Source organism: Sander lucioperca, chromosome 12, assembly GCF_008315115.2.
Source record: "Sander lucioperca isolate FBNREF2018 chromosome 12, SLUC_FBN_1.2, whole genome shotgun sequence".
In the NCBI taxonomy this organism is placed as follows: Eukaryota; Metazoa; Chordata; class Actinopteri; order Perciformes; family Percidae; genus Sander; species Sander lucioperca.
Window position 1 is genome coordinate 10,697,514 of NC_050184.1, and position 19,772 is coordinate 10,717,285.

General features: G+C 40.7%; 1 protein-coding gene across 2 annotated transcripts in view; it reads left to right on the forward strand.

Moving 5' to 3' along the window:
• The first annotated feature begins 217 nt into the window (after window positions 1–217).
• The window catches only part of soga1 (suppressor of glucose, autophagy associated 1), a 110,268-nt gene continuing 90,713 nt past the window's right edge, over window positions 218–19,772 (forward strand). Inside the window, exons 1-3 of one of the 2 annotated variants that reach the window (XM_031286488.2) lie at window positions 218–1,595; window positions 6,367–6,468; window positions 6,811–6,933. In XM_031286488.2, coding sequence (XP_031142348.1) covers window positions 600–1,595; window positions 6,367–6,468; window positions 6,811–6,933 — 1,221 coding nt within the window. In that variant the 5' untranslated portion in view covers window positions 218–599. The remainder of the gene's footprint in view (window positions 1,596–6,366; window positions 6,469–6,810; window positions 6,934–19,772) is intronic. The other variant, XM_031286487.2, reaches the window with a different exon arrangement.

The window sequence follows — 19,772 nt, forward strand, 5'->3', positions numbered from 1 at the left end:
ATTATTATTGGATATAGCCTATCGTTTTGGCTTTAAAGCAATGCATAGCAGGTACATCCTGCTCTTTATGCATCTCTCACAGCATCCCCATACACATTATTTTTGACTGTTCCTTATGAGGGGCCCTCATAGCTCCTACATAATATCCTGCAATGGTGGCGACAGAGAGCTGCGAAATGAGATTCACTCTCTCTCTCCTCCAGGGCTACATCCCATTATCTGGGCGGAGAAAGAGGGAGAGAGGGTAGACCTATCCACCACACTGCCTCTCTCTGTTCTCAGCCACAACTCCTCTGAGCAGACCGGCTAGACAGATATCCTGAAGAGAGGAGGGGAGGATCTTTCAGAACAAAGCGGAATATTTTACAATTTGTGATAAACTGGATTAGGCCTGATAGGTTGCGTTTCTGTTGTTTTTGGACTTCGCTTCCTGCTTCTTCGCCTTGTTGCACTACAGGAGCTCTCATTGTGGCTGGAGCGAGGATCCCCTCCTTTTGTGTTGCTCTGCAGTTATTTATTCACACTCCAACTTCTGCCTCCTGTTTCCACATATAGGAGGTTTTATTTCAGTTTTTATTGTTTCGGCCTAAACGGAATGAATGACAAAAACAAAGGGGGTTGATGTCCATAACTCTCCGACTCACCTCGTCTTCGCCTCGCCCAAGGAACGGAGACCCCATCTCCGGCAGAAGATGGAAAGCGGAGGCGGGACAGAGGGCTCGGACAGTGGGCAGTTGCAGCACGCGGTGCCAGGGCAGCAGCAGCCAAACCCCCGGCCTGAAACTGCGGAGCTCTCTGCAATGGTGTCCGCTCAGCCTCTGGGAGAGAAAAAAAAGAAGATAAACCGGGCACCGTCCCCGGCCAGACCGAAGGATGTACCCGGTTGGTCGCTTACCAAGATCCGCGGAGGGATCGGGACCCCAACCCTGAGCGTCAAGCCGGGAGCCATCCACTTGGGTAGCCGCATTTCCAGGCGCAGTCCCGTGGGAAGTCTTGCTGGAAAGGACGGTAAAGCGGAGAAGAGCGGTGGTGGCAAACCGGCGGGCAAATCCTCCTCCTGCGCCGCGTTGTCGAAGACGGCCAAGGCGACCAAGAGCACCGGAGGACGGAGGAAGGTGTCGGACGCCAGCATAGGATCCGATGATTTATCTAAGGACTCTGGCTGCGCCACCGGGAAGCTCTCCCCGACCGACAGTAGCTCCGAGCTATCGGACTGCGCCTCTGAGGAAAACAAGCTCTCCGCGGACGCTGTGAGCAGCGACGCCGAATCGAGGAGCAGCAGGGGCGGTGGGCCGGACGGAGACAGGCCACTCAGGGATGGCGTGTTGGCGGAAAGAGCTAGCCAGCAAGCAGCCGCCAAGACCACCTGCTCCTCCGCGGAGAGGGACTACAAGGACCGGCTCTCCCTGGGCGTGGAGACTGGGGAAGGGAGCATATCCCCCGGCGAGGAGCGGTCGGTCACCTCTTTTGACAGCAGGGTACCTGCCAGCACGTCCCTGGCTTTCTCAGACCTTACAGAGGAGTTTATGGACGGCATGCATGAGGAGTTTGTCCGGGAAATAGAAGAGCTGAGATCTGAGAATGATTACCTCAAAGTAAGTCCAATAGGCCTATATAAGTGTCAACTATGAATGTGTTAATTAGGATTTCCCATGGTAAAATAATTGGTTCGATTCTCTTTCATTGGCATTTTGCTTTAGACCAAGATGCAAAGACAAAATCCTCTTTCTGTCAGAATCATGTTTTTTTTTTTTATTATGTTGGGTTTATTTACCAGTTCACCCTTACTTGTTTCCCAGTTTAGATAGGCTATGCCTTTGGATGTCATCCAAGGCTACACACTACAAGGATGGTGATAATGTTGTGAATAGAGAGAGTCTCAGTAGCACAAGAGCAAAACATGCAGCATATAGCCTCAGAATGGATGTTTCATATGGAATATCTGCATGTGCAATAGGAAATGTGAAATACTGTAGGTGTACTTTAAAGAGTAAGATATAATGTGGATGTAGTATTTTGGGCAGATAGTGGCTTTTCAACATAATTTGGCAGCCAGTGTTGTCAGTTGTGTTTCCCCCAACTCACATGATGGAGGTGAGGATGTCATTTTACCACACAGCCTGAGGGGTTATCAGACTCTGAAGCCTGCAGTGAAATCTAACTCTGCCTTGCTGCTAATTTACCAAGGTATCAGATGAGATTTTTTTTTTTTTTTTTTTTACACAAAATGGTCAAAATCATGTATTCTGAAAATTTGACAGCAGTACAAAAAAATCCATTGTTCTGTCAAACTGACAAACACCAAAACATCAGCACTCAAAACAGTAACCAGAGAATCAAGTGCACCATCATCAAGGCCTCACAGTGGGATTGCATGTCATCAGAATTTGGTACTAAAGGGATCTCACAGCTCCCACAGGTCCGCAGGCAGTGGAATGTAACGTGTATCCACCGGTGGAGCAGCTCAATCCAGCCTTGAGAGTGATTGATTAGGCGAAAGATCAATTATATTAGCATGTCTCTAAGCACTATATGGCAGTTACCATACATGCCAATAATTGTCAGAGATTGATTGTAGAGGGTGATTGATCCACATTCTAAACAGGAGGATCACCGCATCTTTTCTCAGGGAGCTCTGAAACCGTGTTGGAGAATTTAGATTATTGGTGGACCTTCACCATGTAGATGGCTCCACACACCAGAAGGGTTTCTTATTGATAACTATGGTGACGTGATACTTTTTTTGAATCACACCTGCTGCTCTTGTAAACACGAGCATGATGCCTTAGACATGAAACGACAATTCTGAAAATACGATGAATAATCTTGATTATCATGATATTATTCCCTAGATTGTTACTTTTAGTTATGCTAGCCAGCAAAACAATTAGGATTATTGCTCCACATTGTTATGTAGCCCTGATTAGTGTTCAGTAGTTGATTTTTAGCCATTAATCAAGCAACATTTTCAAGCATTTGCTGGTTCCAACTTCTCAATTGTGAGGAGTTGCTGCTTTTCTTTCTTTTACATCAATGTCAATTGAATAGATTGGGTATTGGACTGTTGGTAGGGACAAATTGAGCAATTTGAAGATGTTTTTCACGATTTTCTGATGTCTTCTACACGGAAATAATCATTAGTTGTTGCACTATCTCAGATTACATGTGCTGTCCGTCTAAAATCATGATTTATCGAAGTCTTTTCAGATGTTAAAAGGATTCACAGGCCTGCTTTCTCACTCTCACTCAGCTGCTGCCTGAATATATAGGACAGCATGTAACAGAGCTACCTTATTGGACCACCCCAAAGCCTCATGGGAGGCCTGGCAGTGAAATGAGTGTGGTTGTGTCTGTTTTTGCAGCTGCGAGGAACACCTGGTTAGTAATCAGAAGATGAAAACAACATTGTGCTATGGTGTCATGCTCCCCCCTCAATCTCTCGCTCTGTGTCAGATTTTTTTCTAGATCCAGCTTCTAATCCACACTCTCCAACTCCGCACACAAAGTTCATCCTTTTTCTCTGTCATGCAGACTTTATGTCTGTCTATGTTCGACTATGGCATGATGTAGTGCATATCAATAGGCTGACTTTTGGTGCAGACTGTGTGACATTTAATCGGTAATAAAAAATCAAGACAACAGCTGCTGAAATCTCTGTAATTGTTAATTCAATTTCATTGTGTACGGTGTTTATGCTCAATATGTTGAAGCTGTAAGAGAACATGGTTGGTAGACAATCAAATCTTCCAGCTACCTGCATCCCTTATTACTTATTGCTAGGCAACATGCTAACAGCAGTTTGATTGATTGTCTGTCATTCCTATCATCCACACCATGTTAAAGCAGCTCTCACTCAGCAGGAACCCAAACAAATAATTAAATTATCACTTGGGTCCACATGCTGCGCTTAGACATGATAAACAGTAGGTCTTTACTGCTGGCCTCCAATCTGACAGAGTCACACAGTTGAGCCTTTCTTTTTAGGAATCTCTGTCCTGTGACTACAATTTAAGATAATAATTGAGCATCTGTGCAGGCATAGCTTGTATACATGACTGTTTTAGCCTAGTTACTCACTCATATCTTTCAATATTCACAATATTTTACATCGCAAAGAATTGCCATGGCAGTACAGGTGTCACTGCATGGCAATTTATTCTCCTGTATTGTTTTGAGGCAATTCTCAGAATCTTGAAGTCATTGTAAATGCTTTATAATCACTTTGATTTTAAGGCTTTTTTTATTCTCTGGTATGCGGACACTACAAATATACAAGAGGATAGTATACGTGACAGACACATGATGGCAGCTATTGTGTTTATGTGTCATGCTTCCTTCAGTAGTCTCAGTGGCACTGCCTGGTTAAACAAACATGAAACCCATCCACATCCACTGTGTTTATTTAAGACCATGGCCCATTTCCAGCTTAGCTTAGCACAAAGACTAGATGGGGGTAACAGCTGGCCTGGTTCTGTCCTACAGCAGGTAGGCGGACCGTTATCACAGCAGATGTTTGTGAGCTCTGCTTTCTAACATTGCCCAGTCTGGCTCACTTAAATCTAACAGCTGATTGGCTGATTCAATCTCCTGACTGGCCGATTGCTCACATGACAGCAACAATCTTCCCTTTTCTTTTTTAGTTAGCTGTGTAAAGCAGGTCAGCGGGACACCTCTCTCTCTCTTAGTCTCTCACCACATTAACTTGCTAACACTAACGTGATTCCCTCGTTTCGTGTCCTCACATTCTCACTCTCTGCTGTCTTGTTTTATCTCCCTCCCTGTCTACATTTCTTTCATGCTCATGATGTTTTTACCATCCCTGGTTTTTCTATTTCTACCCCTTTTCTTTTCTCTGTCCTTTGCTCCATTTTCTTTTCTGTCATTTTCTTTCTTTTCTTTAATTCTGTTCTTTCTCTTTCTTTCTTTCTTTCTTTCTTTCTTTCCTCTCCTCCCCTTTCCTTTTCATTCTCCCGTTTTCTTTATTTTCAAATCCTACCTTCCCTTTACTTCTCTGATATTTCTTTCCTTTCTTTCTATTTCTTCTCCTTCACTTCACTTTCTTACTCTTTCCTCTCCCCTCTTGTCTTTCCTTTTTTTTTTTACCTTTCTTTCCTTTTCCTACTTTTAAAAAAAATTCATCTCTGCCTCCTCTCTCCTCTGTATTGCAGATGTGTAGCACAGTGTTCAGTGTTGTGCAGATTGCTCCTTACTGTAGTCTATTTTAGCTTGATCAACAAACCTCTACACACACACACACACACACACACACACACACACACACACACCCACCCACACAAACAGAGTTATGCAGAGGATAGTCATGCAGAGGCTGACCCACATTCTCCACTGTAGTACACTTTGACAGCACTACTACTACAGCCGCTTGTACTCCTCCTTATTTTGCTTGCACATCCTACACAACACACATTGCATGCTCTTGGAAGCACACTGTTGTGTAACACCCCACCTGCTGTCCCATAAAGCCCAGCAACCCGACTTTTTCTGGTGGGGTGTGGTTCATTTCAGTGCAGACACACTCGCTAATACAAGAGCTGCACCTTAACTGTGTTTTAAAGTAATGATGCAATTCCTGTTGTCAGGCTGATATGATTAATTCGTCTCCATGATGTCTATAAGAGAGGTAGATAACAACACTACTGTAAATTAAGATCACATACGGGCTGATTTTTGAGTGGTATTTCATGCCTTTTTGAAAACTTTTGTTTCGATTTTACTTCTTTACTACTTATTGTACTACTTAGTTTTACTTCATATTTTAGAGTGTAGGAATTTCTTTTACTTGATCTCAATTTCCCTGCAGGGATTGCTAAGAGTTTAATCTAAGGTCATCTTTGACCTCCTGGGTGGGAGAGAGAAAGGACAGTCAATACAGAATCATATTATGTTACTTAGTACGCCATTCTGCTACTTACATCATGTAGATCTCTATTTCTGATGGCCCCTTTTTATCTGACTTGAGAGGATATTACACAGCAGTTCATTTAAAGAAGATACTAATTTTTGTAATAGCTATCCTGATAATACGGATGATGTATTCAAAGATATGACTGCTAATGATTGCGAGCAGCGATCGATGGGATGGATCACGAACAAGGTTAATGGATGATGATTTTTTTGATGATTGTCTTGCATCTATGACAAAGATGCTAAAAGCTCTAATGACTCCTATTAGACATTAAATGATTCCCTTTATGGTCCACATATGTGCACATAATGCTGTCGACACTTGGAGTTACAGTCAGTTAGAAGTCTCTACAACACATAACGGCTCTTTCCCCTGCTGGTTGATATCAGAGGAGTATTGTTAGATACACTTATACACTCTCTCTTCTCCACTGTCTCCAGGATGAGATGGAGGAGTTGCGGTCTGAGATGCTGGAGATGAGGGACATGTACATGGAGGATGACGTCTACCAGCTGCAGGACCTACGGCAACAGCTGGAGCAGGTACAACTGTGGGAGGACAGACCGACTAAATGAAAGCACACTCGTTGAATCTGTGCTCTCATTTTGGTGTGATATCCTGATTTGACTTTAAATGTATAAAACAGGCAGAGGCTGCAACATGTTTTGAAACAGGCAAGTAATAATGATCTGAATGTCATCTTTGAGCAAGAGGTGTGACACAAGGCCAGGTGCATTATGGATGTCTGCATGTCTTCTTTGGAATTTGAATGGCTGCTGCAAGGCGAATCTTCCTTGAAGGCGCTATAACATGAAGCAAAGTAACAAAAAGGGCTTAGACAGATGACACATAACATCATCCAAACACATGCTTCTGTTTCTTAGGCTAATAAGACCTGCCGCATCCTGCAGTACCGGCTGAGGAAGGCAGAGCGACGCTCTCTCCGCGTGGCCCAAACAGGGCAAGTGGATGGAGAACTGATACGAACGCTGGAGCAAGACGTCAAAGTAAGTGTTGGTGTGTTTGAGAGAGAGTGATTGAAATGGCTAAATGGAGTTGTGTGTGGAACCTGTAGAGGTTCTAAGGTAATGTATCTCAGCCTCACGCAAAAGATACAGTATACTATATGGGAAGCAGGATAGAGAAAGTGAGGAATCTGGAATAAGATGTCATAGTGTGGCTGTAATCTAATTTACTGATAAAGTGCATAGTCTCTGTTCCCAAAACACTGAGCTCTTAGTTAACAACAAATACAAAAAATAGCAAGGAAGCTTATATAGCTTCTACTAAAGGTCTTCGTCCTCCAGAAATCAAAACTCAGTTTGTGTGTAAATGTTTAAAAATAGATATGTTATCTTAATCTTTATAAGACCACTCTCAGCTAGGCATTTTGTATTCTTCTGTTAAGTTCTATGTAGATAAAGATTAGGGTTGGGCATCGAGAACCGATTCCTACTTGGAATCGTTTCAAAAATTACGATTCCAGTGGAATCGTTTCTTTATTGGAATCGTTTGGAGGATTTGGTTTCAAATCTGATCATGGGTTCCAAATTTAACATGCGCAAGTTTTGGTTTCTGTAGTAGCCAGGCGCTTGTTGTGTTGCAGCCATGTGTGGCTTTATTTTTGTTGAAAAAGCTCGGTAAAACTGCAACCCACCATTGAATCAAAATAAAACTTTCGTATCATGCGTATCATGAAAAGCTCACTTTTTTGGGGCTTGTGCATACACATTTGTGTATCTGGAGTGCCTACTAACCCACAAACTAGTCAGGTTTTTGTGGGCTGCCTACATCAGACAAAATGAGATTTAACAAGCCATTCAGATTTGCTTTAAGGACTTTAAATATGTGATTGTTGTTACATACATGCTGTGTTTTGGATGTATTTTTTACGATTTTGCAACCGTTCTTTTGACTCTTCTCCTTCACACTGTTAAAGTCACGAGAATGTGGTGAGGTCAGGCTTCCTCTAATTTGTTTAAGGAATTTCCCTGTTTAAAATATATATACTGTATATACTAATTGTCACACTGGCTAAGAAATGAACGCTGCATTAGGAATCCCAATTGACCTCGCTCATTTAACAGGCATACACACATTACTCCAGAAACCAGCATTAAAGACCATCTCCACAAACACACATGTGCAGCAAATGTACATACAGACAACGCTTTCTTTAACTAGCGTCCTTTACAGGACGCATACATACCAGTCATCCCAATCACTTAAAGAATTCCGGGTAAAGGCCGGTTATACACAAACAAACTGAATGCAGGGTAAAGCTTCTGTGTGTGTGTGTGTGTGTGTGTGTGTGTGTGTTTTGTCACGGTGACCCTGGACTATATGGGTACACTCTGTCAAATTCACAGCGTTCCGCCAACATTTTTTCATGTGATAGAGGATACAATGAGGCCTTTATACCCTAAGAGAGAGAGAGAGAGTGTGAGAGTGAGACTGTGATGTCACTCTCCAAGGGCTTTCCGCCGGCTGTTGCTGTCTGTCTCTCCGCTGCTGTCTCACAATCTGGTTGTTTTGGAAGGAAGGGAGGAAGGGAGGAAGGAAGGGAGGAAGGAAGGAAGGGAGGAAGGAAGGGAGGAAGGAAGGGAGGGAGGGAGGAAGGGAGGAAGGGAGGAAGGGAGGGAGGGAGGGAGGGAAAAGGATGAGCGTACATCCTGTGTCTCTGAGGGTGAAAAAAGGGGATTGGTCACTTTTTGAAAATTCAAATCAGCCAATCAGAGAGGGAGGATGATGTGGGGAGAAATACATAGAGAAAAAAAGAGAAATGCAAAAAAGAGAGAAACTAAGAGAAAGAAAGAAACGGAAACAAAAATAGAGGAGGGGAAAACAAGGTATTCAGGAAGGATTAGTTGATTTGAATGGAGGTCTGACTTGAATTTAAATCTTTAGTAGCCAATGGTAGCGATGGGATAAGGAGTGGGAGAATGAGGTCAGAAATAATGGAGAAAATAGAAAGACAAAACTTTGAAAAAACAAACAAGTGAGCTCTGCATCTGTTGGCTGCATTAGTAAAGAAGGGTCATAAACACAAGATACTAAAAACATAAACACTGCAAGGAGACAAACCTGACCTCTCTGACAACACATGGCTGATTGTCTTGCCGCCAGAGCCTCAGACAGAAGGTCAAGTTACACCGTGTGTGTGTGTGTGTGTGTGTGTGTGTGTGTGTGTGTGTGTGTTTTAATCCCATGCTAAGCTTCTATTTTGCCATCCTCTTACAGTCACTCCTCTGTTTATTCTGGTGTCTTTATCATTAGCCTTATAAAACCAGACACTCACTCCCGCCTCTGTGACTCAATAATGATTCAACTCTACTGGAAAATTAGATAGCAGTAAAAAAAACTGTAAACAGTTGGGTGTGCTTAATGTCTTTAACTTAAGTTTAACATGAGTATGAATGCTAAAAGTAGCAGATGTAAAACCTGTGGATTTCTGGACATCCAAATCCTCCATCTGTCTCCAACATACTATTTGTTGTGATGGTAAATGCAAGTGCAACTCGTTCAAAAACTCACTCTTAGAAGGTAAAGTCCTGCTGTTGGACACGTCACAGTCAAACTTGACCGTGAACTCACTGAGCTGCTCTACACTGAGCTGCTTTATAAAAGTAATTGGCTTAACTGCTGTTGATGCTTTAAGGCCCTGCTGTTATGACTCAGTTAGGTACAAATGCACACAAATTGGCAAATGCACACAGACACACACGCAGACTTAAACCTCCTTATGTACGTCACATGCTCTTATTTGTGTTGTTTTAGAAATCATGTCTGTCGGCTCACATCTGACTGTGTGTGCGTGTGCGTGTGCGTGGTATGGCTGTCAAACTCTCCATGAGAATGTCTGACATCATTTCCTGTCCTACTCACACAGTTCTCTCATTCCCACAGGCTACAGACATCTGGATACACACACATACGGAGGAAATAGTTGTTAGGATTCTCATGATGTCAACACAGCAGTTGTTCTTCACCTTATCTCCAGAAAGAATCAGTTGTGCATTCGCCTTGAAGGGCAGACTATAAACTACCCAAAACTTATGATCTCAACCAGATCTTTCGAGTGAGAAAATGTGTTTGCTTGTAGTTTGAGTGAACACATCCATTAAAAGCATATCCAACAGTTTGGAAGTTATGTTTGTTTTTTGTCTCATAAGGTAATATAGATAACAGTTTTATCTCTTTGCCTTCAGTATGGAGAGTGGTCCAGGATGTGTTTAGCATAGCTAGTTGCTGGTTGCCCAAATAAGGACAGAGCACAGACCACTACAGCAGTGGCTGTAAACCAGGACAGCTTTATGGTGCTATGTATAACATTTTTGCTACACGTGCCACCAGTGTAAGTCTGTGCTATTGGTAATGTAAACATTATTTATACAGTGAGTAAAAGAAATTATTTGACGTAGTCCATTGTTTTTAAGACCAGGCCCAAACATTTCTACTTGTATTGTCCTTCTTGCTTGACTTCGGAGCTTGTCTCAGTTTTTTCCACCCACCCACCCTTCCATGACCATACCATCTCTATACTATAAATACATCATCTGTTTCTACTGCAGAGTGTAGTGTAGTGTGTTTGTGTGCGTGTGTGTGCTTCCTGTATATGTTATTATGACCTTTCATCACACACTTTAGAGTCATCCTACCTCCCCTACTCCCTCACAGTAACATATAGCATATACTGCTATAGTTGAGGACCCTAATTGAGATAATAGATTCACTAGCATCTAACCCTAACCTTCACAACTACATGCCTAACTTCAAGTCTTAACTTTCAGAGAGCAAAGACATTTGAAAGAAGTAAGGATCGGACCTGACTTTTCAAAAAGGTCCTCAATCTCAAGGTCTAAAACTCAAACTGGACCTCACAAAGATAGAAGCACAGGAGCTTACACACACACACACACACACACACACACACACACACACAGTCATTAGATTAGAGCTTGAAAGCAGCAGTATCGGTAGATTTATCTGAACAGGGCCAGCTCCCAGCCTCATCTCCATATGGTGTGTGTGTGTGTGTGTGTGTGTGTGTGTGTGTGTGTGTGTGTGTGTGTGTGTGTGTGTGTGTGTGTGTGTGTGTGTGTGAAAATTGGATTCAGTTTAGTTCTTGTTCTGTATGAGCTCCAGTAAAGTGTTCCTATTGCATCTCTCTCTCTCACACACACACACACACACACACACACACACACACACACACAAACAAACAAACAAACAAACAAACAAACAAACAAACAAACAAACAAACAAACAAACAAACAAACAAACAAACAAACAAACAAACAAACAAACAAACAAGCAAACACACACATCCCAACCCCCACTCTTGCACCATGTGTCATGCACACACTGTAGGAAGTACAGTTTCCATGCGAGTATCAATCATTACATCCCTGTTCCCAGTAGGAACTGTGGTTTCCACTTGTCTCTGTGTTACTGTTTGTTAGAGCCAGTATTAGTACAGTACTAACTATATAAAGATTTATATAACCAATATATAGCCAATATAACCCTTTGACGGTTTGAAAGATAACTATAGGAAAACATTCTTTGATGGGGGAACACCATTATTAGATTTATAACAGTATGATTTACTTTTACAAGTGAAAACGATAAAGAATAGATGATTTTGGCAAATGTAACACAAGCTTGGATGGAGTTACTGGAGTGTAAACATCCCAAACCAAATGGTGAGCACAACAGACTCGCTATTGTTACTCTAAACTCTGTTAATTTAGCATCTTGGCTCCCACAGGGTGGGTGTTTCGCTCCTGAACAGGTAGTATATAGATAGTTTCTTGTCTTTGGAAATAATACAAGGTTACTTGCTAGTGAACCGGGCATGCTAGCATTTGCAGCTTACATTAGAGCAGATAAACACTTTGTTTAATCCATTACTTGTACCTTTGCTCTATTTGGTTTTGACACCACCCACTAGAGATGTCCCAAGCCGATCCTAAGTATTGGTATTGTGGCCTATCCGGACATCTTTTAATAGATCCATAATTGTTGATTATGGATGATCAAAGCTGATCAAAATCCGATCTTTTCTTAACAGTACTTTAGTCTGCTATGTTGCATCACAGTTCTCCTTCAACACAGATGGGCTCTATAGTGCAGCATTTTACTAAAAATGAGAATGAAAATTAGATTGTGTGAATGTGAAAAATTATTTGATTGTACTTGTGATTGAGCGTCTCAATAGAGCACCATGCACACTGTTTTGGAACGGGAGAAATCCAAAAGCTTGCAACTGCTGCTGCAACTACTTATTAGTTTGCTAAGCTATTATTGGAAATTGCTGTTTAATTGTGCTCAAATGATTAGCTGATTATCTGAAGGGTCTATCCACAGGAATTGACAAGTTTGACAATCAATGTATCTTTTAATTCATTTATCAAGTAAAAATGAAAAACATTCAGTGGTTCCAGCCTCTCAAATGTGATCATTAATTGAATATGTTGGTTTTGGACTGTTGGTCGACAAAACAAGCAATATGAAGTTCTCACACCATCCCCTGGTAACCATTTAAAACAGTTTTCTGACATTTTATTAACTGAGTAATTTATTGAAAGAAAAATTGAGCGATAAATCAATAAGGAAAACAATCAGTAGCCCTATCAAGTACTACTGCAAATACTATTACTATATAGTACATAATGCTTGATATCATAGTAGTGCTATGATATCAAGTACTGTATCTACACCACTGGATAGATGCTGCTATGTATGTATGTATGTATGTATGTATGTATGCATGAATGGATGGATGGACGGGATGATGGCTGTTCATATTGAAGGTGAGATCACACTTTTCCAACTGCCAATTGACATGCCAAGGATTGTGGGAATTCATCACATTCCACCTCCCTCTGTCACCTCCCTCTCTCTCTTCTCTCTTTATCCAAAGATAGATGGATAACAGCCTGTACTGGAACAGCTGTCACGCCACTGGCTCTCTCTCTCTCTCTCTCTCTCTCTCTCTCTCTCTCTCTCTCTCTCTCTCTCTCTCTCTCTCTCTCTCTCTCTCTCTCTCCCATCTCTCTCTCTCACACACACACATAATGGTTTTATATATAGACACGGAGCATATTGCTTGTGATGTAACATCCTCTAAATGGGTGTTGAGAGGCCAGATTTTTGGACGAATGTCAAAAAGGTCAACAGGATCAAAAGTATCCAACGCCAGTGCTACAGTACATCAGTTACACACAGCCTCCTGCAAAATCCTGCAATTCTTTTGAGCAGACTTGAAGTTAAAGTTGTTATAGTGGCTGTGCTCCAGGGCTGTAAAACTATTTCTTGTTTTGAAATGATGACAGCGCTCACGCAAAAACAGCAGTGATAAACTGATGCAGTGTGAGGCTTTTGCAGGAAATCTACAGTGTGGATGAGAGAGATAACAAGTAGAGAATAAAAAATGTGGTCCAAGTTGTCATTCATTATTTTATATGCTGAATAAAGTTTTGTCATCTGTCCCGCTAACCAATGTATCTCTTTAGTTGACCACCACTCTCTGCCAGGCACATTGTAATCAGAAGCTAATGTTTCCCAGGAGTTCAGCATCTTCACATATAGAACTATGGAGGATGTTACAGAAGCAGAGGTGGAAAGTAACTATGTAGATTTACTCCATTATAATTTTGAGACATTTGTACTTTAAGTATTTCCATTTTGTGCAGCTTTATACTTCTATTGTACAATGTTTAATTGTATTGTACAAACTTTATTTTACCCTACTGCATTTATCTTATGGCTGTATTTAGAAACGTTGCCGATAAAGACTGTACATGCAAAAAATAAAGTTAATAAAATATAATATATTGCAAGAGGTTAAACCCAACAAGTCCTCCAAACCATACATACCAAATAGGAGTGTTTCATTAATTAGTGTCCCTAGTGGCAACAGGAAATGGGACCCACATCCTCATACCTAGGTGCTGCCTAACAATATATATGGGTCGTAATTGCTACTTGTACATAACGACCTATGGGGTTGTTTTTGATTGGAGGACAATTTTTGAATTGTTCTAATACTTAAGTGAAAGATATGAACACTTATTTTATAACTGAACACATTACTTTTTTCTTTTGTTATACATGTGTTGCAACAGAAAATGTAATGAAACCTGTCCGATCTGTATGGAGACAGAGCAGCAGTCTATTTTGGTTTGTCAGCCATTTAAGAACCATTGGTGTGATTGTGAAATATTCAAAAACACTCCTTATCTGTCTGCGCAACTACAAGCTGATTCTGCAGTACTCTCCTCTATGATAAACTGAGAGGTTCCGCTGAACAGCCGGTAGTCAATAAGTCTACAGGGAGCCACACTTTGTAAGCATATTTCCTAGCTCATTAAAAAAAAACAATATAGTGACCTCCAAGGTTGACTGTAAGCCTTCAGATGCTTTTCAGTTTCAGTGGAGTCATCGTTTGTGATTTGATGAACAACATGCAGGCCTAAGCCACTATAGAGTGCTGAGGTAATAAAACTACAGATTGAAGGAGTGTTTCTGTCAGATTTAGCATCAGTATAAATGGTTATGTTCTTATTTTACATGACAACGGAATGGCTAATCCACTGCAGGAAGCAAAAATACTCTGAGATAGACAAAAAAGCTTAGTGATAGAGCACCCATGAATAGGTTTGTGGTTCCAACATATATTCAACAATAAAATTGTTGATGTTCTTGGTAAATTTGAAAAAAACCAATAACATGTAGGGCTGCTCCCTCTTAGTCGATTAGTCGACTAATCGGTCGTTTTGGTCTTAGTCAACTAAGATTTCTTTAGTCGATTAGTCATGTTTTATGCTTTTTTCATGCTGAATGACTTATTTCCAAGAAACGTACGAGCACATCTCTGGTAAACACAAGAATTAAAGTGGTGCTTTTGCATGACTCTTTGCGGAGAAACTCAGATTTACAGATCTGTCGATTAAATCAACTAATCGATTAGTCGATACAATTGAATGAGTGTTAGTCGACTAAGAATTTCTTCAATCGAGCACAGCCCTAATAACATGGCAAAATCACTTGAAACACTTTTAGCCACAAGTTACATTTTAAAACAACAGATATCTGCTGCTGACCTTGTTTTTTGAAGTGGCCAAAGTGGTGTGATAAATTAATTTCAAGCAGAGTGGCTCTGTGTTTGTTGCTGTCGCTTCAGAGCAAAAAGGTCCTGATTTCAAACCCCATCAGGGTTTCCTCCCACACCAAAAGACATTAATGTTTCAGTACAGTAGGTGTTTTTCTGTCAGTGCTCTGAGGCAACACTGGAGTTGTCCCCAGGTGCTGTGCTGTTGCTGCCCACTGCTCCTAAACCAACGAGCTCCTAAACAGAGTTTAAATTTAGAGGACAACTTTCTAATGCTCTGACATTTCAAAAAAAAAGGTTAGTTTGTAAATACAACATTTATCTGGGGCGCCTGGTTAGCTCACCTGGTAGAGCCTGTGCCCCATGTACAGAGGCTCAGTCCTCGTTGCAGTGGCCGCGGTTTCAGTTCCGACCTGCGGCCCTTTGCTGCATGTCATTTCCCCCCTCTCTCCCCTTTCCTGCCTAATCCATCCTGTCAAATAAAGGCCTGAAATACCACAAAAAATCTTTAACATTAATCCTGGATTGGGGACCACACAAAATGTCCTCTTATTTTAATTTTGAAACTCAATTTGATCCTCGCAAAGACAAGTGCACACACACACACACACACACACACACACACACACACACACACACACACACACACACACACACACACACACACACAGAGCTGCTGTTGTGTTTCCATAACAGTCATCTCTTTAACAACCTTCCTCCCTGTAGATTTTATCAGAGAGGGTTTACATGCTGCCACTGTGTGTGTGTGTGTGTGTGTGTGTGTGCGTGCGTGCGCATACTGGCTGGATAACAGGAAGAACAAGACTGGCTGTTGAATGCAATATAACACACAAACCACACACAGTGTGCAAGAGATCTATTTGATGACTAACTGCCACGTGCTGAATGATATTGCTGTTTGCCCTGTGGACTTTATTTTTGTGTGTTGTGTGAGTGTTTTTTTGTGAGTAGAGGAACAGTCAAGACATCCTTGCTCTCTGCTTCTGGTGGTTTTTTCCTACTCCTGATTCCATACTCTCTCTGTCACACACACTCTCTTTAACACACACACACACACACACACACACACACATATACACACACACACACACACACACACACACACACACACACACACACACTTTCTCAGCTCGGCAGCACTGTGACTGAATGCTAATTACATCCTATAGTTCAGTTGCTGGGTAAAACCATAGCTTCAATGGCGTTAAATTCCTACACGTTTGTCTTTAACATAGAGGAACAATACAGCATTTATTAAGTGTCAAATGCTGACAAAGGAGTGTTGAAGAGGAGGAGAGGAGAAGAAGGTTGAGATGGAGGAGGGGAGAGGAAGACCCATAAACCTGCAGTGGTGAAAACATCCCTTTAATAAAAGCTGTTTTCTCTTTCAAATATTGATTCACTGATCAAAAGTAAGCACAGTGTAAATCAATTACATTTTCTGTCCGATTCGATCCACATAAAGCTCCGGGGGCTTTTCAGCCAGCACACATTAAGATCTCCTCTGTGTTTTAATAGACAAACGCTGATGTTAAAGTGTACTTTTCATGCTCAAGAGAGAGACATATGGAGCTAATTTCCTTTCGGTTAAAGTGGTAATCTGCGAGATCCAAGAATCTTCATATTTCATCTCCATATCTATTAGTGTTCTCACTACTGTTGTGTTTCTGCACCGCTCCCCCCAAGAAACATGCACATTGAAGAGTTATTTCTACAAATGGACTTCCTCTATATTAAATGATGAAATAAATATAACTTCCCTCCAGATCGACACATAAATGTTTTCTGATCTGACGCCACTATCAGCAGGACATTATTTGTCAGTGCCAAATGTAGTTGTCCTACAGTTCAATATACAATATGACGAGGAGGAGCTGCTTACTGTACAGCTGGAAAAAAAAGGTGGTGCAGGCTGCAGTGACAGCTTGGAAAACCCATACATTAATAAAGACATCCTCAGGAAAACATCTTGACTGAGGTTTTGAATTTTTTAAATTAGAAGTCAGCAGTAGAGTGTGAAAGTTACAGTTTGATGTACGTCTTTTATGCTGTCAAAATACTGCACTCAGCATATGTTTACAACAGTGTTAGCATTAGGAAGGTGTGTGTTTTGACCAGCAAATAAAATTGCTGTAATGAACTGGATTTAAGTTAACCCACTAATGTCATACATTTTATTGTAAATCAGAGGATTGTAACCTAAATTATTTATTTATATATGTATATATATATATATATATATATATATATATATAATCATCATCAGAAGATCTGTGACAGTTGAATAAAATTGAGAATTAGATGGTAAGTGGTGAAGTGGAAAAAATGAGTACAAGGGAAAGTATTGGGAACTATTGAAGAGAGAAATTCAGGAGGAGAAAAAGAAATACACAGTACACACACACATACACAGTACACACACACACACACACACACACACACACACACACACATACATTAAAACATGAATTGGCGCATGGTGGAGCTCAGGGAGCCATTGGGTAGAGTGAGAGTGGGCAGTACAGAGGAGCATTGTGGGGCACACTGGGGCACACTGGGGCACACTGGCACTGGTTAAAACACACACACACACACACACACACACACACACACACACACACACACATGCAGATCAGACACAGACATAGAAACACACATTCATATTCTGGCACACAGACTCACAGCAAATGCACACAATTACAAATCATGTTCAGAGAGATTTTGCAGATCTGCAGTGCCAATGTGAAACGCACACACGCACACACGTACGCACACAAAGAAAATACACATGCAGACAGCATCTCACATATAATTACAATTTGTATGATTCCCAGTGAGAAAAATATTTTCTTTTGTTTGTTGTATGTGTGGAATTAATGATTTGTTGGCACTTTTCAGACGTGTTACAGACGAGTCATTTGGGCACATAAATTACCAAGTCATATTATTACCAAATTATGCTGTGCTTTGAATGGACCAAGCTTTTCACCTCGTTTCCATATAATCAAATCAAAGCAGCTGGCAGGCCATTTGTGCAGAGCAGTGGTTCTGTGTTGTCACCACTTTATGTATGTTCCCACGTCCTTTTGGAGCTGGGACCAAATCAAAGTACAAAATACATAATACAATGATTGTGAATGATAAATAAGGCCTACTCTCAGTAATTGTTAACATAAAAGTAAAATCTATCAACACAAAACTGTTAAATCATCAGATACTAAAGACCTTCTCCCGCAGATTAAATCAGTATTGAGGTTAATGGGGTCTAAGTACTGTTATGAGCTATTGATTTAACCAGGCTTTTTGTTTTCTAAAACCTGATATATCCATTTACTCAGCTCCCAATGGGAATCATTAAAGTTTCATTTTATCAAATCTAATACAGCCTTTTAGAATAAAAGCTCTTATATTTAGTTTAAATAGAGCTTAAGCAATTGTTTTAAAGTGTTAAATTAAGCAATGACCTCTTTTATCTGCATTTTTATCAAATCCTTTTCATATTCAAGTTTTTCATATAACCAAAAGGCATGGTTGAACATCTGTTTTTAGTGTGGGAGTCACCTGAAGCATTTAGAATCATGCCAAAACTGATTTTACCGTTTTGCAATTGTCTGACACTTTTCCTGAAAATTGTGTTTTACAAAGTACAGCAGATTTTAGTGCGAGTCTCTCAGCCCTAAACCATGACATCTAACTGTATTTGCGTTGCACACTAATAACGTCATGGAAAATAACTTGCTAAAATAGTAATTTTACCGCATGTAATTCAGCAATTGCCAGATACCAGCATACGTTTGTATATTGCAGCATGAGTCAGAAAGGAGGTTTTATGCTGTTTTTATTGCTGCCTAGTTCCTAAACGTCTTTAGGCAATATTTCTCGGACAAAAAGCCCATCCAAAATGTCCGCTGCTGGTCTAATGACTATAACGAGGAACATAAGTTACAGAAAAGCACACCGTGTTTCAATATTGGCTCTTAGTGTGTGCTTTGACTTCATCCATTTGTCATTAGGGCATTAAACCTGGAGTTGAAACATTGGCCGCTTACTTCATGTATCATCTAATGCACTAATAAATTCAGACCAAAGATAAATAGCAAAGCAAACAACATTACTGTTAGTTGTTGTACTTGCCTCATAATAAAGCCATTCTAATTTTGAATATTATACATTACATTATACCTGCATAAACCCCACTTAACAATAATGCATTTATCAGTCTGGAGTTTGTTTCCTGTTTCTTTTTGTTTCCTGTTGTGCTGTTTATATATCAAACACCAGGAAGTTGACTTTGTCCTGGTTTGACTCTTCGACATTGGAAACTTTTAATGAATAAATCCCCTCAGGGGGGAAACAATCAGACTTTCATAAGATCACATTATGTATAAAAGATCAGTTCCTGCCAGAGTGGCATTAATTATATTTTGGCTTTATTAAATTTAAAGAGAAAAAAGTTCCTGCTGATAGAGAAGACACACTTTATAGACTCAGCTACAAAACCAGCATTTAACTCTGGTCCTGTTTGCACTGGCAGCCTTCCTAGGACATATCTGACGCTTGAAAATTAAATTAAATAGAGCCAAGCTTCTATCTTTTTTACCTGAACAGAGATTAGTAACAAAAGTAATCTCCTGAGCAATATCCCATGATGACAGTTTAAAGGTTGTTGTTGTTGTCGGCACTGGCAATGAAGATCAGTTTACTGTAAAC